This window comes from Eretmochelys imbricata, chromosome 25 (assembly GCF_965152235.1).
Source record: "Eretmochelys imbricata isolate rEreImb1 chromosome 25, rEreImb1.hap1, whole genome shotgun sequence".
NCBI classification, from domain to species: Eukaryota; Metazoa; Chordata; order Testudines; family Cheloniidae; genus Eretmochelys; species Eretmochelys imbricata.
Window position 1 is genome coordinate 14841853 of NC_135596.1, and position 23730 is coordinate 14865582.

The window sequence follows — 23730 nt, forward strand, 5'->3', positions numbered from 1 at the left end:
GGATTTCGGACTACAACTCCCAGGCGCCTTTGCGGGGCATTAGCCCTGCCCTCCATTTCCATCCCATAAGCCCAGGTAACCGCGTTGCATTGTGGGATAACGACATCAAAATGGACAACTCCCGGGATGCTCCAGGTACCGATGTTGTCTCCGCAGCCTGGGCCTAGCCTCCCCCCGGCCCTGCTGCCTCCCCGCCTGTCTGAGAGAGAGCCCCTCCTCCAGCCCGGCCCCGGTCCTGCCCCCTTCCCCAGGCTGGGGAACGGCCCTTGCTCCCAAGCAGAGCCCGGCCCCTCACAGGGGGCTTAACTCCTTCTAAGGGGGTTCAGCCCCCTTCGTCCTCTCCCCGCCCCTCCCCAGGCTCGAGCCCGGCATCCCGTCTAAAGGGGCCGCCCCTGCAGGCCCGGGCTCTCAGCAGCAGGGTTGGCGGGGCCCCCGACTGCTGTGGGTCTGCCATCAGTCACAGCCCAGCCCTGGAAGCGAAAAGCCTTTCCCCCTAGGCAGATCAGCAGCCACCTTCCCCGCCGCCCTCAGAACTCTGGCTGCCAAGCTGTAATTGTACAAATGAGGGAGACTTTTAAAAAGTGATGTTTTAAATGCCTGATTGATACACGTACAGCAAAGCCCTTCACCTTGGGAGAGAATGCACTGTCATCTCAAATGTGAGAGTCTCTAGCCGAATATAAGAATGCTCTGTCTTTCTGTAACACCTTTTGTTTGAGGATTTCTAAAGCGCTCGCAAAATGTAGGTTAAGTCTCACGGATGTGTCCTGTTAGAGGGGGCAATCTAAGGGTATGTCTATACGACAAGCGCTGCAGCAAGGCTGCTGTAGTGTAGACACTCCAGTGATGGAAGGGATTTCTCGATTGCTGTTGTAAATCCACCCCCTCAAAAGGCAGTAGCTAGATTGATGGAAGAATTCGTCTGTTGACCTAGCGCATCTACAGTGGGGTTTAGGTTGACCTCAACATGTTGTACAGGATGTGAAGTTTTTCACAGTCCTGAGTAGTGTAGCTAGGGAGAACCAAGTTTTAGATGTAGACCAAGTCTGAGATAGAAGTTAAAGGACTTACCAAATGTCCCCTAGTCAGATGATGTAAAAGTCAGGAATAGTAGAAGTGGAAACGTGGTTTTTGATTTTTCTCTCATGCCCCTCCAGTTATTTATAAGCACTCTAATATTTCTCTAGATGATCTCATAAAGGGAAGAAAATTTTGATCCCACTTTGTTTCTCCAGGAAAAGCTAGCAGATGGTTTGGCGTTACACCATCTAAATCTGTGAAGATGAATATGAATATCCTTCATCAGGAGGAATTGATAGCACAAAAGAAGAAAGAAATTGAGGCCAAAATGGAGCAGCAAGCAAAACGGAATCACCTGGCCAGCCAACAACCCCCTCGGCTCAATGAGTGCGTAAGAATCATAAGGTTTTGTCACTAAATTTTGTTTCAGAAACCATTACATACAGGACTGATTTAAAAAAACCCTTTAGTAAAATTAAATTTAGTACTTTAGTACATCTTCCTTTTTATGCTAGGCAGTTTTCAGCGTCTTGTCTCCTTTCTAAAGTATTGTCCATGGTTGAGCAGCTAGCAACAACAATTAAACATGATTGTTGCTAGCAGAGACCTAGTTTGTTTTCCCTGGGGCTTTCTGCCTGATACTTTTATTCTGTAAACCTTGTTTTGGAAACTACTGTGGGGTTAGTCTCTAGCATGGTTTGGTTAGTGTAGTCCTCTGAACAAATGCTGCTCAGGGAAATGATACAGAAACTCTGCTAGCAGCAGCCCTGTTTCAGTAGGGTGGGGAGTGAACTACATGGGATGCACAGATAATTCCATAATAGGCAAATTCTGTGGCTGTGGAGATTTAGAAAATGTAGGGGCATTTTGTACAGCGGGAGAGATGTAGTCCAAGCACTCAACTGGGAATCAGAAACACCTGAATTCTAACTCCAGCTTCCGACCATGACTCATTGCAGGTTTAGAATAAGTGACTTACTCAACTTCCTGTTTCACTTTCCAATCCGTTAAGTAGGGTTACTAATACCTAACAGGGGTATCGTGGAGATTAATTAGTATCTAATATTTTGAAAATGCTATATTATTGGGAAGTGCTGAGACAAGTGGTCCCTTTCCACCTTGAGAGATTAGCAATTATTGGCATTTTATTTTGCTCTCTGAGCTACAAGGAAGGACATGAAGCATCTAATCTCCTTCTCTTCTTTTTTTCTATTTAGAGATGAAAGTGGTGAAAACGAAGCCTCTGTTTCCAACAAATTTGCCAATGACGGCAGCTTTCTCCAGCAGTTTCTTAAGCTGCAGAAGGAAAAATCAAGTACTGGTAAGTTGATTCTTGAGCAACAGAAAGTCCTCCCTCTTCTCCTTTGTGACACCAGCAGCATGAGAGCTGCTCTAAAGGTGTATTGACACGGAAGAGCCCAGTGTTAGAGAGTGCAAACTGTTTGCTAACATTGGTTACTTTAAATACTGAAATAGAAGTGGTCCCTCTAAACTAAGATGAAGGTGACTTGGTGAGGCAGTATGGGGTACAGAAGCTTGCATTGCTACCATCTATATTTAGCAAGATATGTTCTCGAGCTTGAAATGTATTTTCTTAACATTTCCGGGAGATCCTAGTCTTCCTTAAACTCAGCTGCTTGGCTGAGATTGGTGTTTACCAACAAACATCTGTAAACCTAAAATTAAACACAGTCCACTGTGGTAACCATATTAGTGCCCTATGCAAACTCCTCAGATCAAATCAGAAAGGATACACAGATTTTCCCACCCCACCCCCCCTTCTTTTTTAAGAAGCTTCCCCAAGTTCTGGCAACGTTTCTGCAAACACCTCTGCTTCAAGCACCGGGAAGAAACCCATCCTGATTGGGAAACGTCCCAGCTTGGGCACGAGCAGCATGGTGAACCAAGTGAAGAATTACTCCCATTCCAAACAGATGCCAGTTGCTAACCGCCTCAGTGTGTTTCAATCGCCAGATGATGATGAAGAGGAGGATTATGAGCAATGGTTGGAAATTAAAAGTAAGTTGCATCCTATTGAACTGAAATCACTTCTTATTTATTTTGCATGCAGGTTCAGTTAGGCTATCGGTAAGGGTTCAGATGGGAAACAGCTTGGTTTAATGCTTTTTCAGACTTCTGTTTACAGTCTTTCTTATGGGGAAAAGTTATTGCTTGATGCTTTCTCATTGGAAAGATCTTACCAAATCACAGCACATGAGAAAGTATTTTTCAGCCCAGATCCCAATGGGCAGGTGTCTGCATCACAAAATATAAACACTACAATTGACACTGATTGGCCCCCTTGTTGCCAACTTCATGACAGGGCTGAGGATTGAATTACTGGACCATGGAGAGTGAACTCCCTCCTCACCCTTAGATACTGTTCCTCTAGTTTGGGGCTGATACACATTTGTTAGCCAGAGTGGGAGACGCTCCCCCTACCATTGCCTGTGCTGTGAATAGAGGACTGTCTTCTCCAGGGCTGTCAAGCCAGCACCTTTCACCATTACAAAATTCACATACCCTAAGGAGTAGGGAGGGGAAGGGTGTGTTCTAATCTTTCCTCCACTTAGTTGAGCTTGCTTAGATGTTGGTGGTAGAAGGGTGTCTGCCTTTGCAGCTAGAAAGCAGGCTGGATGGTGCACAATTCTTTTTTAAAAGGTGGTCTTGAGACATATCTGGTTTGTTTTAATCAATTGAAAATGAAAGGCTCCCTTTTCAGGAGTGGCTGTCTGAACACTAAGCATTTTATGGAGATCAGATAGAAGTGAAGCCCTCCCATCTTTCCAGAGTTTCATTAGGAAATCACCATTTTGGACATCTTGACTGTGAGCTTCTTTCCTTACCCTTTAAATCAGGATTGGATCCTTATTCTAAAAGAGAAGCTCTAGGAATTATTTTGGGGAAGTTTATGGCCTGTGTTATACAGGGAGTCAGACTAGATGATCACAATGGCCCCTTCTGGCCCTGGGATCTATGACTCCTTGATTAGGTTGGAATATCAAAGAGAATAAAGAATGCTGCAGCATATCAAATAACATAAAGTGTAATATAAATTTAGGGCCAAGATGATCTTAGAGAAACTTATTTGAGCCCTGCTTTCCAGCTAGTAACTTGAATTTCCATTCATGTTTTGAACGAATGGTTTAGAAGGAGAGTCAGTCTGGGCATATTTACAGACCTCCTAGCTAGGCTTCATGTTACGTGATTAAACAAAATGTGAAATGGTTTTAATGATGCATTAGAAAGACCACTTCTTGCTATATGGGATCTGCCTTATTGCTATTTCCATCAGAAACTTAAGCAAAATCTCAGGCAGATCTGCACATAACCGTGTAGAAACCAAAGCAGGAATTAAACATCCCTACAACAACTGAAAAACGGCTAATGGGATTGGTACTAGGATATGGACTTTTTTGCTTTTTGGTCATTGGGTCAAATCTAGCCTAGGTCAGTGCTGTCAAATCTGTTACTGTCTGATAGCTGTTCAGTGGCCTGTGTGAAATTTGTCTGGTCTCTGTCTAGTTCCCAGTGAACATGTGTCCTTTATTGGACTTCCTCTGATACTTGAGATGAATTGGCCCCTTGTTGGCAGTCTCAATAGAGAGGCCGAAGGGTAACTTCTCAGAGAGTCAGCTCTCTCCCATCTGGTAATGGTCCTTCCTGGTTAAGGCACACTGGCAGATGCAGCATGCGGAAGCTTACGCTCCCACTGCCCAGACTGTGTCTGGTATGTGGATAAAGCCTGACATCTCAGGAGCTGAAATCCATGCCCCTTCATGAACAATACATTATTTTAAAAAACAGCCACATTGTCCCCCACCCCGTTGTGAGTGTGTATGTTAGAATTGTTAGTAGCTAATTACATAGCAAATTGCAATTGAACCCTAAACTGGAAGGAATCCAAATCTTCTATTTTCTCTCATAAAAGGTTCTAGTCAGATCGTTCCTTTCCCACTGGGAGGGTAAGGCCTGAGAGTAACTCGGATTTGTAACTTGTGCAGCTGTGTAAGACTGGCTCCCCATTTCATCGTTTTTCTCCTCATCCCCATCCCACTCTTGTCTACCGCTGTGGTTCTTAGAAGTAATGTGCCTGTTGGGTGTGTGAGTTGAACCCCAGTACTGACAGCCTGCTTAAAGTTTTACCCCCAGAGGATGCAGAGACCCGGAAAGTGGTGGAAAAGCTGGCTAGGTTCGTGGCCGAAGGGGGACCAGAATTAGAAAAGGTCGCTATGGAAGACTACAAGGATAATCCAGCATTTTCGTAAGTTTGGGGGCAAACTTAATTTGCTAAAGCAGCATAGTATATCTCAAGGTGAAAAACCTAGGCCCTGCATGCATAGAGCAGGGGCTTTGTGATCTTCTGGGAAGAGGGGGGTTTGATCTTTATGGTGTCATTTCCTTCATATGTTTTCACAAAGTACCATAAGAATACTCTGTGCATCTGGACAGCCTTCTAGCCATGGATCTCCAAGCGCTTTACAAACACCAGTCAGTTATGTCTCACTATCTCCTTTGAGGTAGCTGAGTGTTATTGGCCTTGTTTTATAGATGGGGAAACTGAGGTATAGAGAGGAAATGACTTTGCTGAGGACACGTCGCAAATCAGTAGCAGTTAGAAGGAGAACCCAGGAGCCCTGACTCTATGCTATTGTGGTCTAGCAGATAAGAGTGCTGGGCTGGGAGTCAGGAGACCGTAGGTTCACTCCTCTCTGTCATTTCCCCGTCTGTAAAATGGGGCTACTGTTGCTTATGTTCCCAAAGTGCTGTGAGGTTTACAGGTATAAAGTGTTATAGTCCAGGGGTTCTCAACCTTTTTTTTGAGGCCCCCCCCCCCCCCAATCTATAAAAACTCCACAGCCCACCTGTGCCACAAGAACTGGTTTTCTGAATACGAAAACCATGCCACAGGAACTCCGCAAGGTTACATTGCTCAGGTTTGACTTCAACCCTGGGTGGCGGGGCTCAGGGCTGTGGGGCTTTGGCTTTCTGCCGTGGGCCCCAGCAAGTCTAACATTGGCCCTGCTTGACAGACACTCTGAAACCTGCTTGTGCCCCGCCAGACCCCGGTTGAGAAACACTGTGTTATGCTATACAATTTATAAATGGAGTCATTTAAGGTATTTTCAGAGTAGTTTATCTTCTGATTTTGTCTAGTCTAGTCTTTTTTTGTTTTGTACCAAGTGGGCAGAAACATTAACATCTCAAAATATGCTTTAGTAACTTTTTTCTCCTCTCCACTCCAGATTTTTACATGATAAGAACAGCAGGGAATTCCTGTACTACAGAAAGAAAGTAGCAGAAATGAAAAAAGAGAATCAGAGTTTGCAGACGTCCTCTTGTCAGAAAGGTAAGTGAGGGGGTTGGGAGCACAACCTCTCAATCATGAAATGTAGATCATAAAGTCTTTGTCAGTGCTCTCAATAACTGCTAGTTAGACATTTTAAGAATCAATCGAAGTAGAATATGCAGCAGCTTTAGTCTTGCTGTTGGTCTCTTGCTGCCTGTAAGTAAAGCACTGTCACAAAGGGAGTTGTATGATGTTTCCTGGCATCGATCTCTGATGCCACTATATTCATTTCCTGAGTCAATAAGAGAGCCTGATTCTTAAGGGATGCCACTATATTCATTTCCTTAAGTCTATAAGGGAGCTCTCCACGCATGAAAGTCCCATTGAAATCAGTGCGAGTCCAACACACTGAGAGCTTGCAGGATTGCTTCCTGTGGAGGAAGAGTATCCTAGTATTTCCCAAACGTCTTCAGGAAAGTGAGCTAGAAGGAAGAAGATTCTGCATTGTTTGGTCCTGAAAATGATGTTCCAACCCTGAAAGACAATAGATTTAGAATCTGTCTTGCTTCTCAGGTACTCTCGTTTGCTTTCTAACTTCACTCTACATGAGTCAAGATGGAAACAGGGTCTTTGTTTCTTCAGCATTCATTCCCCTGTTTCTGCTGCTTATTCCCCATTGAAAGACATTACATTTAGCTTGCATCATAATTCCATAGCCAACAGATGGGTTCTTGCAAATTGGGAATTGTGGCTTTAGGTGGAGAAGCAGCAGGAGCAGATGATCTGCCAGTGAATTAATGTCCAGGGCAGTGAAATGCAAAAAATTAAATATTTCGGGAAGGAGGGAGTTGCCTGGTGAGCTAAGCACGATTTTTGGGTCAGGAACATCTCGCTTCTAATCCAGCCTCTGGCACAGAAATCCTGTGTGACCATGGCAAATCACTTAACCTCTCTTCTCCATTTCTTCAGCTGTAAAAAGGGGATTAATGCTGTTTACCAGTGCAGGGTGTTGAAGGTTTATTAGTTAACACACAGTAGCAATGATTTTTATAGAGCTTTTTAGGTCCATAGTGCTCTGAAAACACCAATTAATTAATCCTTGCAGCACCCTAATAGTTAAGTGGTATTATCCACCCTTTGCAGATGGGACATTGAGGCAAGGAAATGTTCTGACATGCCCAAGCCCATGCAACAAATCAGGTCGCCTGGATGCCTACTCCTGTGCTCTAACCATTAAGCCTTGTTGCCATAGTGCTCTGAAGATGAGAAGTACCGTATAAGGCAGTTGTATGTAAATAAAATACTTGTTTGATTGTTCATAAGGGGGAATTGCTCTGACAATATTCACTGTCAGAGCTTTCTCTGTACCATTGGACTAGGGCTGCAGTAGCTCCCTCCTCCAGGTAAGAGTGGGACGAAGGCTCTGTATGGAGCACTACTTTCCTCTTTTCCTCCAGATTGGCCAGCACAACCATGAGAGTAACACAAACCACTCTCTCTCACATGTGACCTGCCACACTCATTTCTGAGGGCTGCAATCCTGGCAAAGCTCCCACTGACTTCAGAAGTGGGGGCCTTAACTAGAGATGACCGATTGCATTGTGGTTTTCTGCTATGGGCAAATATCCAGTACAGGAGGACAAAACTAGCTGCCTTCCTAAGTGCGAGAGACAAATATGGGTTTTCAGAAGGGGAAAGCTGCCTTGTGTATTAGTCTACTCTCACCTGCCCCCTGGCATGCAGAAAATCAGAGAGTGAAAGTCCTGGCCATTCCCCTGGATACAGAGCCATCGCGCTAGCTGATACCTCACTGCTTACCCAGTGATAAGAACTCTTGACCATTTGACTGTGTTTCTTTACGTTATTCTTAAAAATAAACCCCTCCTCTTGCCCTTATTCCACTCTTGGGGTCCGTAGAACAGATAGGCTTTTGACTGTTGGGTGTGTGAGTTGGGCCCAGTATTGACAGCCTGCTTAAAGTTTCACCCCCAGAGGAGGAAGAGACCAAGAACTTTGCTGAGAAGCTGGCCAGGTTCATAGCAGACGGGGGTCCAGAGGTGGAAGCTATTGCCTTGCAGAACAACCGGGAGAACCATGCTTTCAGGTAAAGGAAGAAGCCTGCAGCTGAGTATGCATGTTTTTTGTGTTTGTTTTTAGCAGGGTTTACAGGGGACAAACCCCTATGAATAAGACTTAGGATACAAGCTGCAGAATGACTATATGTGAAACTGGGTATAGAGCCCGGGAGTCCTACTTCACAGTCCACTGCTGCAACCACTTAACACCATCTTTCGTCATGTTAGTGCGATTTAATTGTCCTGAAGTCTGACCTTTACTTTTTGCTATTTCCACTTTGCCAGACAGCGTTACCCGCATCGATACCCTGTGCGTTCACTTCTGTTTCATGTTCCCCTCTGTGCATGGAACACACTTCCTGAATGTGTTACCCTCTCCTCATTCATATTACTCCTTAGTCCCACTGCTGCTTCAGTGGCTGCTAGAAATGAGTCAATATTTATTATTTCATCTTCTCTTGTATTAGATATCATGGCACTGGAGTCATGCTGCCATCACCTGATCCCTCTGTGTGTATGTTGTATCCCTTTTTGCTCCCTTTGGTCTGTTTTTGTTGTTGTCTTAGGCCTGGATTCTCCAGTGAGCTCTGCATGGGTACAGGGGTCCCTCTGCGCAAAGCTCATTGGAGGATCAGGCATAGGATTGTAAATTTTGGGTGCTGGCGCTATTTCCCCTCTATGTCTGTTCAGCACATATTACGGTAGCACCCAAAACATGTTATAAATAACGGACGCTGCTTTGTGCCGGGTAGGTCACCCCTTTTCCAGTCCAAGCACTCGCGGTGCAACACAGCTTTTGTTCTACTTATTTCCTGCTATCGGACACTCCTAGAGCTGACCAAGCCTAGAACCCAAATCCCAGCCCAAGACTGCCATTTCTGACCAGAAAATACTCTAAACAAACTGGCATTTGATTAGTATCTGATTTCCCTAATTGTGCATTCACTTCCTCCCTTCCATGGCAATGCGCTAGTATTCATTCTAATCCTTTACACCTTTCCCTGCAGCTCCCTTTCACCCATGTCCATCATCTGGGGCTGATACTCACTGCCGCTTTGTAGGGCGCCTTAACTAAATTCCAGGAAGAGCCCCTCCTCCACCCTTTGGAAAATTTCTCATCAGTTTATCTGACAGACCCCATTACTCACAATCCCCACTGGGAAGTGCCTTGTTTTTCTTCTCACCCAAGCAGCTCATTGTTTCTGCCATTACAAGGAGTTACAATATGTTTCCTGGGAATGAAGCTAGACTCACCAGTTTTTAATTAGCCTGTTCCTTCTTGAAATCTTGGCATTATATTAACTGCCATCCTGCCCTCTGGAATCCCCGCCCCCTTGTGTTGAGTGGCATGTCAGACAGACGTACTAACGTCTGAGCCGCTTTGTCATTTAACTCCCTTAAAGCCCTGCTGGGAATCCCATCTGGGCCTGCTGCTTGGGTTACTTCATGTATTGCTCATGGAGGGTCCGATCCCGCTCTCCACGCGCTACCCTGAAACAATGCCCATTGAAGTGTGCAGCAGCTTTGTCTGAGTTAGGGCGTGCGAGGTCACACCTTGGTGAATTTTTGAATACAGCAGAGACACATGTGTGCATGGGCCTGTGTAGAATCATGCAGTTATAGACAGAACGGACCTATTACCTAACTGAGTGTGTTCTCCTGCAAGAACACAACAGTCTCCTAATAAGAGGCTGTATCCAATAATAAACTGATCCTTTGAAGAGTGAGGGATGGGGAAGTTTGAAGGTAGTTATGGTTTTATGTTAAAATGCTTAAATGGGGACGGGGGAAGCGGTGGATAGATTTGTAACAAATCTGAGTGTGTCTAATCTGTGTGGCTGTTAGATTGCAGACACTTCCTATTCCTCCCACAGAGATTGAAATAGGATTTTCCCTCCACCCAAAAGGGAAAAGACATTATTTGTTCATGAGATTACAGCCTATGGCAGTGAGCTCTGGGTGTGGGGGAGGGTGGGATTACATAAAATGACTTAGTGTCAGTAAGGTGAGTACTTGAGTGGGAGTTTGCTCTAACCACTAGTCCATTTTTCTGTTTGGTAAGGTGAAGATGCATCTCTTGTGAACGGGAACAGGCTGTGTGGAGTACAGCAGGGGGATTGGGGGAAGATTTTATGTTTCCACTGACAATGTGATCTTGTAAAGGCATCAGATGCCTAACCAGAACAACCACTTCCTTATTATTTCTCTGTCTTTCTATGGTATTGTAACCATTAGCCATGGTGCATTTACAAACAGCCATGAAGTCCCTGTCCCAAGGGGCTCACAGGCTAACTTGCACCCCAGGCAAATGAGGCACCAGAGGGGAGAGAAGTATCCAGGGGTGAAGTGAAAGAAGTGGGTTTGAAGGAGGCAGGAGGTATTTCCAAGCACGTGGGGAGGAGAGTTCCTGGCCAAATCACTGTTAGACCTATCTCTGAATTGAACTGTTGCACGCAAAACTTTTTCTTTTTTAAACTTAGGTTTTTATATGAACCAAACAGCAAAGGCTACAAATATTACCGGCAGAAGCTGGAGGAGTTCCGTAAGGCCAAGAACAACTCCATAGGGACACCTTTTGTGCTGGAACCCAACCTGAAACACAAGAGCATTCCTGAGGCCACACCGTCCTCTTCATCCTCTCCAGCTTCCTCTAAACAGCCGGTTGCAGCTGCCTCTAAAAAGAGGAGGAAGAGCAGATGGGGGCCAGAGGAGGAAAAGGTTGACTTGCCCCCCCCAGAGCTTGCCCAGCAGGAGTTGAACTCTTCTCCCTCCCCATTGTCAGGTTAGTGGTTCTGTATTTGGGGTTGATTGGATTTTTTTTTCCTGGTAGCTTGTGATCTGTTCTAATTCAGTTGGCTCTGTAAACAGAATACCCTGTGAGTCTATCTCTTGTTGTAATCTCCCCAGTCAGCAACCTTCTATCTCTCAGCGAAGTCTAGCAGCTAACTCTCATGTGCAAATCCAGATAAACCACTTTATCTCATTGACTCTGGGGATTGGAATCTTATCGCTTTCCAGCTATCTTTAAAACTCTGCTGAGCGGTAGCTCATTATAGCCTCAGCCTCCATGCTATTTAGGTTTCAGAGTAGAAGCCGTGTTAGTCTGTATTCGCAAAAAGAAAAGGAGTACTTGTGGCACCTTAGAGACTAACCAATTTATTTGAGCATAAGCTTTCGTAAGCTATAGCTCACGGTTAGTCTCTAAGGTGCCACAAGTACTCCTTTTCTTTATGCTATTTAGGGCTATTTCACTTCAGGAATAGAGACGGTCAGAAAACAAATGTTGAAGTATGAATTCCGCTTATTCCCCATGGTGGGCTGACATCCTTGGGCAGCTCTTCTATCCTACCTTTGATGATGATGGGTCAGAAAAATAACTAAACATAAATAGCTTTGCTCATGGTGCTAAGGCAGTGGCTCTCAACCTTTCCAGACTACTGTACCCCTTCAAGAGTCTTTGTGTTGTGTACCCCCAAGTTTCACCTCACTTAAAAACTTACAAAATCAGACACAAAAATACAGAAGTCACAGCACACTATTACTGAAAAATTGTTTACTTTCTCATTTTTACCATATAATTATAAAATAAATCAATTGGAATATAAATAGTGTACTTACATTTCAGTGTGTAGTATACAGAACAGTATAAACAAATCATTGTCTATGAAAGTTTAGTTTGTCCTGACTTCGCTAGTGCTTTTTATGTAGCCTGTTGTAAAACTAGGCAAATATCTAGATAAGTTGATGTACCCCTGGAAGTCCTCTGAATACCCCCAGAGGTACATGTACCCCTGGTTGAGAATCACTGCGCTGAGGGATGCAAGCAAAGCTGCCAGTTTCCAATTTTTGGTTTCCAGGACCTATTTCAAGTCATGGGACTGCTCCCTGATCCAGGGTTGTGATTTCTCTCTGAGGACAGCATGCTGCAGACCCCTTTAGGGGTGCAACTCACATCAAACACGAGAGGACTCTTTTTCCAATAGAGGCACTCTTACTGTGCCTGCAAAATTTAAACGCTTATGTCCCATGTATGCATGTGTAGATAGGTAATGAGTCCAACGGTGAACTGGCTATGTGCACGTGAAAGCATGACTTTCAAGGGCCCCTGATGAATGCAAGCATTTTTCAGGTGCAACTGTCTTTGAATACGTTGCCCATCTAGTGTGATGAGGGGAAAGGGTGTGGAGGGGTATTGGTGTGAGTATAGAGAGTGGAAATGTTGCACTCTTTCTAGAAAACAAGCTCTAATGTCATTCTGAGCTGCGGAGTGAGTTCACAAGTGCATACATTCAGCCTGTGGAGTTCACTGTCACAGCAAGTCATTGGGTCATGTACTGTGGCTGGGTTTTAAGAGAGACTGGATAATTGCATGGCCATTAATAACACTGGATGGCCAAGATAAAGGGTAAGATGCTTTGTAGTGTCAGCTGATGGCCACAGGGATCAGGAATAGAGCTGGTCAGACATCCTTTGTCAAAATGTTTTGATGAAAAACAGTTTCCATTGAAATCTAAACAGCTTAAAAAAAATGTTGATTTCAACAAAAATTCCTGAAGGGGGGGATATTTTGAAACAACAAATGTTTCATTTTGGACAACTTCATTTAGAATTTTATTTTATGGGTTTTTTTATTTTTACATCAGTAGTAGAGATTTTTTTTTTTTTAAATCACAAAGGGCAGCTGCTACTTAGGACTCATTGACATGTTATCTTTTCTAGATCAGTGTCTCCTGTTTGTGTTGTAATGAAACAGTTTAGCACTGATACTGTTTGGAATTAAAACAAATTTTGAAACGTTGAAACTTCCCGCAAAATGGAAACTTTGAGTTTCAGCCAGCTCTGTCTGGAGGGAGGGGGAGGGAGGGAGATACCAGGCTAAATGGACCACTGGTCTGATCTTCTATTCCTTTTCCTAGTGAGACCGAAATCAAATGCCAAGGTTTCCCCTCATTCTGTATTGCTGGAGTCCTTCTTTCCTTCAGACATTTAATGTCTCTAACTTGTGTAAAAGGCAGGCTACATGGGTTGTCACACCTTCATTTATCTATTTTAATACATTTTTTAAAAAAAAAGTTAAAAAGCCAAAGCTGGGCAGATGCTATCATAATAAAATAAGTGAATTCCTGCCTTGCGCATCATGCTGCATTTGGGGTCTGATAGAGTCTTACAGCCGCACATTCCTTTGTGTCTTCCTGCTAAAATTACTTGCTTTTTCCTTTAACCTCCGTGTTAGCTTCCTCTTAATTAGACAGGTGGCATGCTCACTTTCCACAGGGCGTTGTCAAGTAAAGGAAAAGACGGCAAACAATCTGCCAGTCATAAGAAATTGACCGTTAACACTGTGTTAATGCTCTGCAGGGAAAATGTTTATTGTTTCAGATGGAATAATCCTCTTCTAGCATTAACATCTTTAACTTGACAGATGACTAGAATACCAAATTATAGCCATGGCCCTGCTGGAGTTAGAGCCACAAAATGTGCTTTAAATGGTCCATGCCTCCCCAGCCCCATCTGCTTCGTAGATGTTGCTGCTTTGGAGCCTTGGACAGTTAGGCAAGGACTGTTTATTATTTCTCATTCATTCCATGTCAGTTTTCAGTCTTAAATCAGTATCATGCGGAGTGAAGAGTGTAGTATGGCCCTTTTGGACAGATATGATGCTCCTCTTACGTATATTGATGTTTAGACACTTAGCAGCTTGTATACTACAGTGAGTATTCAAAATGCTGAATAGAACAGGGGTGCTATTAATTAGTAAAGTCTCGGAACTACAGGAGAATTCGTGAGTGTTGTCTGGGCACGTCTGGTGCTAACTTTGGATTGGGGGCGGAGCGCTGGTTTGGATCTGTCTAGTTGTAATTAATATGATCTTCAGAACACTGAGTCAAAAGTCAGGCAGCTAATGGCTCCCTTTGGCTATAGAGTGATTGCACTTGTTGTGAAAGGAAGGGAGACCTCCTCTCCAGACATGTGGGTAGGGGTAAACTTTCCGGTAGTCTTCTGCTCGATGCTGCAGATGCAAATGGCACCATTCACCTGGTTGTGGCCAAAGGTAATGTTTTGCAAGGCACACTTTTCCGAGGATGAAAGCAGCTCTTTATCCCAGCTGAGGAGCAGTTCTGCATCTTCTGCCTGTTTTCATGGCACGAGCGTGCCCTGGCTAACACTCTCAGTCCCGTGGCCCGGTTTAGGTAAGCGTGCTGATGTCTTTGCAATATGTGCAGATTAATACAAGTTGCCCAGGCACCTGTCTTGGCTTTGTTCTACAATAGTTTTCCCACCTGCACCAAAGACTTTCTTCCTTCTGTCTACTTTGCCTGGATATAATAGGTGTCACTTTGAGGGATTTTTTAATTAGCCTTGGTGCACCGAGCTAAACACGTACAATAGGTCTTTCAGCAGGTTATTGTCATGTTGGCCTGGAGCTGCAAGATCATATGTTGGTTCCATGAAACCGGATGTACAGTTTTAGTGCAAAGAGGAGCAAAGGCATGCACTGTATGTCTGGGATGGAAAAAAAGATGCCTCTCTATCTCACCCTTCTCCTTTTAAGGCTCTCCCCGGAAGCTTGCCGATACATTGGCCTCCTGAGCTGTGTTGTGCTGTTAGCCTGAGAGTTTATGCCATCTAGAACTAAGTCAAACAGCTGCTGACCTTCTCTGTGAAGGTCGAACGGATTTCTTCAATGTAGCCAAAGAGGCTTCCTGTTCCTTGAGAACGGGGCTGACCCTGTGTTTGGCGCTGCCACTAAAGTCTCCCATAGGACATTTTGAGCCTGATTCTCCTCTCACTAGTCTTCCATCAGTGGAGCTGCTCCTGATTCTCACTGGTGTATGTGAGAGAAGAATCATGTGCTTTATTTAAAGGGCCTCTGTCCGATAATTTTATGTATAGGTTTGGTTTTTTATTTGCTATTATTTCATTGGGAATTGAGGGCATACTCAGTACTTCACAGGGCCTGGAGTGAGCCAGTTTATTTCTAACTCTGTCTTAGAATATCTCTTGCCATGTTTCTGCTGAACTCGATATACACAGTTTGCTCTTAAGACTGATTATATGAGTATCCAAGTGCTCTCGACCATATGAGCATGAACTGCTGGACTGCTTTATGCTCTTGTTTGGAGGCAGGTGCTAAGGAAGCCACTTTCCAGATCATCAAAAAGAACGAGGAGTACTTGTGGCACCTTAGAGACTAACTGCCACAAATAGTCCTTGTTCTTTTTGCTGATACAGAGTAACATGGCTACCACTCTGAAACCAATTTCCAAATCATGACATGCTTGGCAAAAACCATATGGGGAAGGGGATAAAGCACTTTGATCAATTGCCCTAAGTGAGAGTGAGAGAACTGGAGAGATGACCCCTGGGACCTAATTACCATCTGCGCAGACATTTGGTGTCATGAACAATGATCCTATTATTATCAGGCTTCATAATTAATTGGTAGTGAATAATTAATGAAGCATAATTTAGCCATAGCCTGGGTTCACATTAAATATGAGGGATTTCAGAGTAGCAGCCGTGTTAGTCTGTATTCGCAAAAAGAAAAGGAGTACTTGTGGCACCTTAGAGACCAACCAAGCTTATGCTCAGATAAATTGGTTAGTCTCTAAGGTGCCACAAGTACTCCTTTTTTTTAATTAAATATGAGGTTTTTGTAGTCACTAGGAAAAAATCCTTCCCCTTGTATTGAAAAACATAATGTACTTTCAAGTGCAGGGTTTGTGGGGGGTTTTTTGCAATCCTTTAAATACTTAACTGCAACTCTTAGATGTTTAACAGGGGAGCTGTCAGCCCAGTTAGTTAGAAATAGACTAGCCTTGCAAGTTGCTCTTCATTGTAAATCTTGGCTTCACCACCCCAGGAATATTTTTGTTTGTTGTTTTTATTGCTGCAGAAATATTTTCTTAAAGAGAGATCATTATGCAATTTTAAAATGCCCCTATGAACGCACAGCACTGAATGGCCTTTCAAAATCAGCAGGGGCCTGCCTTACTGAGCTTAAAACCTAATTGCAGGGCCTTTCCAATACAACAGCAGGTAAAATCATTTCAAAACAGGAGCTTGAGACCCAGACGAAGAAGAACAGGGATACACCAACGGAGACATCAAGCTTAGACTTAAAATATGTCTCCTCTTTAAAGGCAGGAGGCCTGATGTCCTTGTCCTTCTGAATTCTGTAGCTGAGAAATTAAACATGTAGTAGGGAGTGGTAATTTCCAAAAAAGGTGTGATCATTTTATCATTCTGAATGACTGGTAGCTATTCATATAGTAAACACAGTACAGTTACTGGATAGATGTACTGAGCACTACACTGACAGACTGAAATCTGCTGGGCACTTAATGCTGTATAATTAAATACCAGTTTATTTGTGGTAGGGAGATTCATAAAGGAGCTTAATGAAAAGAAATAAGCTTAAATTAAGAGAGGGTAACGTTAGCCTGCCTGGGAGGACAGACTTCCTGACTTTGTGATCTCCAAGACTGTAGAATAGTTTCCCAAGGGAAGCTGGGGAATATCTGAAACTAGACAGAACAAAGCCCTAGAGAATACAAATGTGGAGAACAGTTCTGAGTTGGCCAGGAGGTGGAGTGTGACCTAATGAGTCTTTCTTCTGTGAGTCTTTAGAGTACTACTGGGAGTTGTGCAGCTTAGCATCTTAATGCTGGAGTTATGAAACAGACTGTAAGATTTAAATGGATAGGATGTTGGGATATGGTTCTGCTGTCTTGAACGGCTGGCTCAGTTTTTTGAAAATCTTTAACATTTGCTTATTTCAGTTCAGGACCTCAAGGGTCTTGGTTATGAAAAAGGGAAACCGGTTGGACTAGTGGGTGTGACAGAGCTCTCTGATGCGCAGAAGAAACAGCTGAAGGAGCAGCAGGAGGTAATGCCATGAAATGATTTCTAAGCTAATTTGTGCAGCAGTACATTGCATTGCAGCATGGTTGGGTTAGGGGTGGAGATAGACAACAGAGATTTTCCCAGGGGCTGAACAAACAAAACGTCTTGGATTCATATTGGATTTGTAAGTATCAGATGATGCTGTGGTCAGCAGAAATGCATTATAGAGCATAGGAGGACATGAGCAAAATCCAGCCAACCCATCTCCCCGCTAAACAAAAAAATGTTCTGGTTGTGAGCTCACCTTTCCTCTTATATGCTATCCATGTAGGACTTAATGCCCTTTCCAACTAAAGCCCAATGTCTGCAAGGCTTATTGTGTCACTTTTCTTCCCTGCTGAGATTTGTGTTACTGTTGTTCAGGGTATCATTACTGGCCACTTTTGGGATCCTGAGGGCTGCATTTAAACTACAAACTACATAAAAAGGGTCACATGGCAGCTGCCCACATTGTTAATGTATGGGTGCAGCTCTCAAAGATGCCAGCAGGTGATGCTCCTGTTTGACCTGAGCAGTAAGCTGCTTGCAGTTGGATTCAGCATTGCCTGCTGGGATTTGTAGTCTTCATGGCCTGCGTTTCTGTCTCATCGATAAGGCAGCCATGTGCTCTACTGCAGAACTTAGGGACCTCTCTGTGTCCACTCTGCTGCCTACAGACTAGCTGCCTCACTGAGCAGGCTACTGTTTTGCTTCCCTAGATGCAGCAGATGTATGACATGATCATGAAACACAAGCGAGCCATGCAGGAAATGCAGGTGATGTGGGAAAAAGCGGTTCAGCAGCACCAGCATGATTATGACAGCGATGAGGAGGTAGACAATGAACTGGGGACATGGGAACATCAGCTTCGACGCATGGAAATGGACAAGACACGAGGTGGGTGGGAAAGCCTCAGCACTGGATTTCCTCTTGTTCTGCTGCTGTGCTGAGACTTCCATAGAAAGGAGTATGAGGTCTTGTGGCTAGAGCAGGGGATTAGTCAAGACATTCCTAGCTCTGCCACCGACTCACTGAGTGCCCTTGGGCAAGTCATTTAACCTTTGTGCTTCGTTTTCCCCACCCGTAGAATGGAGATAACACCCACTTCACATGGGGTTGTGAAGCTTAATGCTTTGTGAAGCACTTTGAGATCCTGAAGTCAAAGGTGCTATAAAAGAACATTTCTTTATCATTACTATGCTTTTTTTTCTCCCCTCCATGTCTTGAGCAGAGTGGGCCGAGCAACTGACCCAGATGGGCAGAGGGAAGCATTTCATCGGGGACTTCCTGCCACCTGATGAGCTGGAGAAATTCATGGAGACGTTCAAGGCATTAAAGGTGAAATGAGCGACAGTTTCCTAGGCCACAGTGGAACTCTCCAGCAGAAATCTGACCTGTCTGGTAGCACTGAGGGAAAGTACTCAAGCATTTTCAGCCATTTACCAGAGTAGGCTGCCTGCAGTTCTGTGAGCCACTTACTGGTATAGCTTCTTTGCAAGCAAGTTTTTGGGGTTTTTTTTAATACTTCAAGCCTGTACAGGCTCCCCATCCACTTGCAGAAATGTCTGCACTTTGTGCTGAACCCCTTGGCATCAGCCTTTGAAAAGAGCTGGGGTCCTGATTCAGCACAGCTGTGGGATGCTGATGTTCTTCCACCGCTGGAGACTAAAGGAAAAACAACTCCATCCCCCAGGGGTCATGTCACTAAAGGAGGTGGGGGGCTGATCTATTGTGATTCACGGGGAAGCCTGGCTGGGCTGAGTGACAAAACAGTACGTCAGCAAGGGGTACAGGGCACTAGGTAACATTACAGTGAAACAGAGTTTTCAGACTGCTTGCCGACAAGTCTGCAGTTCCAGTGTCCGAGCAGGATGAGGAATCACTAATACCAGGTAGGGAAAATTGGAATTTTTAGCCAGACAAATGTAATAAAGCAAAAATATAAAGCCTATGCAGAGCCCTTGGCTCCTGCCAACTCTGCTGGCATCCTTGATAGTGTTCCTTTGTAGCCAGCACTGGAGATGGGGCCTGAGGTAAGATCTCTTTTTAAATAAGAGCCATCTTTGGAGCCAGCCCAGTGAGCAGCTTTCAATTCAGAAGCCTGATACGTCTCAATTTAATCTCATAGTTGCACTCCCTGCACCTTGCAGATTACATTTTGGACTCTGGGTGGCTCTGCTGTGCTGTATCACTTACCTGTTTCCTCCCCTGTGGTGGACGAGCAATGGAATCCCAAGAAGTTTTGTTAAAATTATTAACTGTCCCTGACTCTTTGCCCGGCCCACACTAATCTCCCCTACGTGGTTCTTTCCCTGCTCCCCTACTCGAGTGGAGTGATGCAGTGTAACTCGTGTTGCCTTTTGTTGCCCTGCAGGAAGGTCGCGAACCAGATTATTCTGAGTACAAGGAATTCAAACTGACCGTGGAGAATATAGGTTACCAAATGCTGATGAAGATGGGCTGGAAGGAGGGTGATGGGCTTGGCTCCGATGGACAGGGGATTAAAAATCCAGTCAGCAAGTAAGCAAAATGTTGTATTTTCTTTCTGTTGATTCAGTCCTTTTCTGTCAGGTAGGTGCTGATGCTCGCTTCCCAGCTTGTTGGAAGCAGCTGGAATGAATATGGCTGAGGTTCATAATTTGGACGGTGCATAGAACCTTTTTCATAAAGGGGGGGAAAAAAATCTACTGAGGTGTTTCTGGTTCCAGAATTAGATAGATGATCTGTGCTCTGAGCATGGGCCAGGAGCTTCTGAATTCTAACCTTGACTCTCACAGTGCCATCCTCTGAGACACATACTCTGTTCCTCAGTTTCCCCATCTTTAAAATGGGGGTAGTGCTTACTTCCTCACACAGGCCATGTGAGGATTGATCAATGTTTGTAAAGTGCTGTATGTGATTAAATATCCAATGCATGCCTTATGTAGCTGGAGAACTCTGAAGCAGACTTGCTGGTCTCTGGTGCGCTGTCCATCAAGGGCAGTTACTAGATGGTACTGCTCCAACTGTTTTTAAAAGCCACGTCAGTACCAAGCAGAAAGCTTTGTGTGTACATGCCATCCCTCTGGACATCAGTCTGTTTCTTTACTCAAGTGTTTTTGGGATAATAAAGAGTAATTGCATCCAAAGTGGATCAGAATGACCAGCTGCTTGTGGTGTATGCTGGACTATAGGGAAACTAAATATTGATAATGAAAGCAGTTAAGAATGTTTCCCATCCAGTGGGTCCTTTGTAAACTACAGTTGTGCATATCTAGTGGAAACCACAGATGAAGTGTCTCTACAAAGCATTTCAGCTCCTTTCTCTCAGGAATATCTGTCTGGTGAAGTAGTGGCCCACTTAAATCAAGAGCTGTGGGGAGAGATTATTGTGTACAGAATAATGAGGCTTCCACTGCACCTTTCCCAAATGTGCTGCAGGGAGCAATCCTGCACTGCACAGTTGGGCAAAATGTGACTTAAGAGGCTCTGTCATCTCTGATGTCTATGACTTGGCAAGGCAAGGGAGCTGTCTGATGCACAGGGAAGAATACTGATTTATCTTCCAGTGACTCCCTTTTGGGGGTGTGAGGTAGCCACCTTCTGTTTCATGCTCATTCCTTAAATAAGCAAGGTCCAGATCATTGCGTTTGGTCACCTTAACTGCCAGAGGCTAATAAGCATGGCAGGGGATCCTTCACTAGAGAGGCACCCAAAGCACTGAGAATTATCCCTGTTACATGCTTAATTAACCCTTTGTTTAACTAGCACTGTATTTACGCCACAGCTTCTCACTACAGCAGCGAGGTTTGCTGGTTGGAGGAATGAGCTTGCACTGCACTGTTCTGTAATAGCACTGCACTGTTCTGAGGTCAAAACTAGCTACCCTGATTGCTGCAGATCTGTCTTCGCCTGTGCAATGCAAACATGGTCCCTTTGTCTTGGTCTCTGTGCTCTGGTTAGGAGGGCAGATCCTATGAGGTGGTGGGTTCTTTTGATTAGCAGAGAGATGTTCTGTTAGCATCTGCTTTACTAGAAGGGGGTTTTTTGTGGTTGTTTTTTTAAACAGGGGTACCACTGCAGTGGACGGAGCTGGGTTTGGGATCGATCGTCCCGCTGAGCTATCGAAGGAGGATGACGAGTATGAGGCATTTCGTAAAAGAATGATGTTGGCCTACAGGTTCCGACCCAACCCTTTGGTGAGGTGACTCCTAACACACTTCCGACATAGTGAAGCTTCAATAGTGTCTCTGCCCATATCCTATAAGGGGGAGGACGGGGAGTATTAGTGCTCCAGAATACTTTATCTTTATGGCCAATTTTGCCTTGTGTAAAAACAGAGAGGACACAGTATGGCCCTTCATCTTCAAAGTGTTTCCCAAATACCAACTAATCTCCACAGCACCCCTCTGAGGCAGGCTCCAGCTAGCACGGGGACCTAGGAGTTGGGACTCTGGGGCCTCATTCTCCTTTGTCCTGCCCATTGTGCAGCCATTTACACAGTATAAAGTGGGTGTAAAATAGTATCAAATGTGGGTGTTGGGAGTTTCCACTCCCTTGATAGTGATGTAAATGACTGCACAAGGGGCAGAGCCATGGAGATCTGCGCCCCAAGAGTTTATTCCCAACTCTGCTACTGGCTCACTCTACAACCTGGGGCAAATCACCTGCCTGTAGTTGTTTCCCTACATGTAAAATATAAATGCTGAGTCTAACCTTCTCCTTCACCTCAGGAAAGTGTGTGTAGAATGTGAGACTCAGTGTTTGTAAAGCGCTTGTATTGTACCTTTTCATCAGAGGATATTCCTAAATATCCCCAAGAGTTACATTTTAATTGAGCAAATAAAGTAACAGTCACAGGGAAATGAACTGTAACAATTCACACTAGGAGATTTTCCTTTTGGTTCTGTTCTTGTGTTGAATCAAATCATGAATACCACAACACCCCGGACAGTCAGCTCTCCTGGCTATTATTTTTAATACAAAAGTTCCTGTGTTTAGCTGGAAGCTGTATGTGCCAAGTATAAATACTGCCTACAAAAGAAGCTGATGGGTTGTCCTTGAATCCCAGCATGTTTTATGTTGAATAACCATTCTTATGGCAAAAAGCTTATCAGTTTGCATGTGACTCTGCATTACATCCAGCAGGCCAATGCACTTAGTCTTGCATTCCATTTGTAATTTTCCAGAGGAAACCTCAGATTTCACCCCTTGAAACCTCCTATTTCAGTGGAGTCCTTCAATTAATATTAATTAAGCTCACATAGTCATTGTTCTGTTCAAATTGCAATTTTAATTAATCTTCTGTTGTTGTTCCCTTTTCTACAGAACAATCCGAGGAGACCTTACTACTGATAGCGTTTTCAGGACAAAGTATTTTCAATACTGTTGTAATTTTACTGTGAAATGTTACAAAACTGCATTATCATCCTTTTTTTGCAAATATTGTAAAATCTATTAAAGTCACAATGACATCTTCACCCAGAACAAAGGCCTAGAAGCCCACTCACTGCACACTTGAGTGCCATGACAACTGCATCAAACAAGGCCTGGGATGGTATTCAAAAAGGAGAAGAGAGCAGGTGAGAATGGAGGTTTTTATCCGGTGCCCTCCTCTACAGAAGGGTAGCACCAAAGATACTAATGGGAATAGTTCAGGGACTCCATTGGTTTATTGCTCAGTGCCATGTTACTTGCCAAGAAATACATTTTTTTGTGTTTTTTTGCATCCACTGCTCAGATATGCAGCCTATTCTGCCTTGGCCGTAGCTTTATTAAAAATATATACGAGGCAGCCCCCTTAGCCCCCAAAGGTGAGTATCAGTTAGTTGACTAGCCTTTTCCCCCGAAGATCTGAGTTCAAATCCTGTATTAAATCACAAGTATAAAGAGTCTGGCCTCCAGCTGAAACTGCAAACCCAGTGCCTATTTGTTTTATCTCTGCTTCGTAGAAAAACAAAGTCTGGAGCAGAGCGACACAGTGGGGGATTGAGGCCTGCTGGGGAAATTTGCCCAGTGCCAGTGCCATTTGTCCATCACTTTCCTGAACACTAAATTCACACACAGCTTTCAGCAAAACAAGAGGCCCACATATCCTTTCTGTGGATGTGGGTGGCAGAGAACCAGGCCTTCAAACCTGAGTTATTAAAGGCCAGTGGATTTTTATTGGTCTGTGAAACACCGCTGCATTGCAACTCTCCTCTGCTCTGGCTGTAAACAAACTCACACCCATCTGCCCCCTAGCTTTTTATCACAGTCTGATCAGAAGCAGTGGCCTTGCCACAGGTTTTTGTGGGTGAACATACAGCCCCATGGTAGTATTCTTCAGAACATCTCAAATTGTAAGATTTTTTTCCCCTCCCCATGTTTGTTGTTTGCCCCTTCTGCCCTGATACCAAAATCTTACCATTTAGTATGTGATTCACCTTTCTCAGTGATGTAGAGTTAATGGCTTGGCTTTCAATAAAAAATAAAAACAGA

The 23730-nt window shown here is 44.2% G+C and overlaps 1 protein-coding gene across 2 annotated transcripts; it reads left to right on the plus strand.

Annotated features, from left to right (window-relative positions):
• The first annotated feature begins 74 nt into the window (after nucleotides 1-74).
• SUGP1 (SURP and G-patch domain containing 1) lies at nucleotides 75-23730 on the plus strand. Of its 2 annotated transcripts, none has more exons than XM_077841888.1 (14): nucleotides 75-135; nucleotides 1236-1407; nucleotides 2238-2341; nucleotides 2812-3039; nucleotides 5161-5284; nucleotides 6267-6370; nucleotides 8291-8414; nucleotides 10866-11167; nucleotides 17169-17275; nucleotides 17991-18168; nucleotides 18503-18609; nucleotides 19646-19791; nucleotides 21320-21449; nucleotides 22579-23730. In XM_077841888.1, the coding sequence occupies exons 1-14, from the start codon at nucleotides 111-113 to the stop codon at nucleotides 22603-22605; spliced, it is 1878 nt and encodes a 625-aa protein (XP_077698014.1). In that variant the 5' UTR covers nucleotides 75-110; the 3' UTR covers nucleotides 22606-23730. The 2 variants fall into 2 exon arrangements, with proteins under 2 accessions (XP_077698014.1, XP_077698016.1); XM_077841890.1 differs by having other exon boundaries at nucleotides 2815-3039.

What these genes read in the sequence shown, in the direction of transcription:
- SUGP1 (XM_077841888.1), top strand. Translation starts at nt 111, where the DNA reads ATGGACAACTCCCGGGATGCTCCAG. An exon ending in CAACTCCCGGGATGCTCCAG is followed by an intron (nt 136 to 1,235) that starts GTACCGATGTTG and finishes TTGTTTCTCCAG; the next exon opens with GAAAAGCTAGCAGATGGTTT. An exon ending in GGTTCCGACCCAACCCTTTG is followed by an intron (nt 21,450 to 22,578) that starts GTGAGGTGACTC and finishes CCTTTTCTACAG; the next exon opens with AACAATCCGAGGAGACCTTA.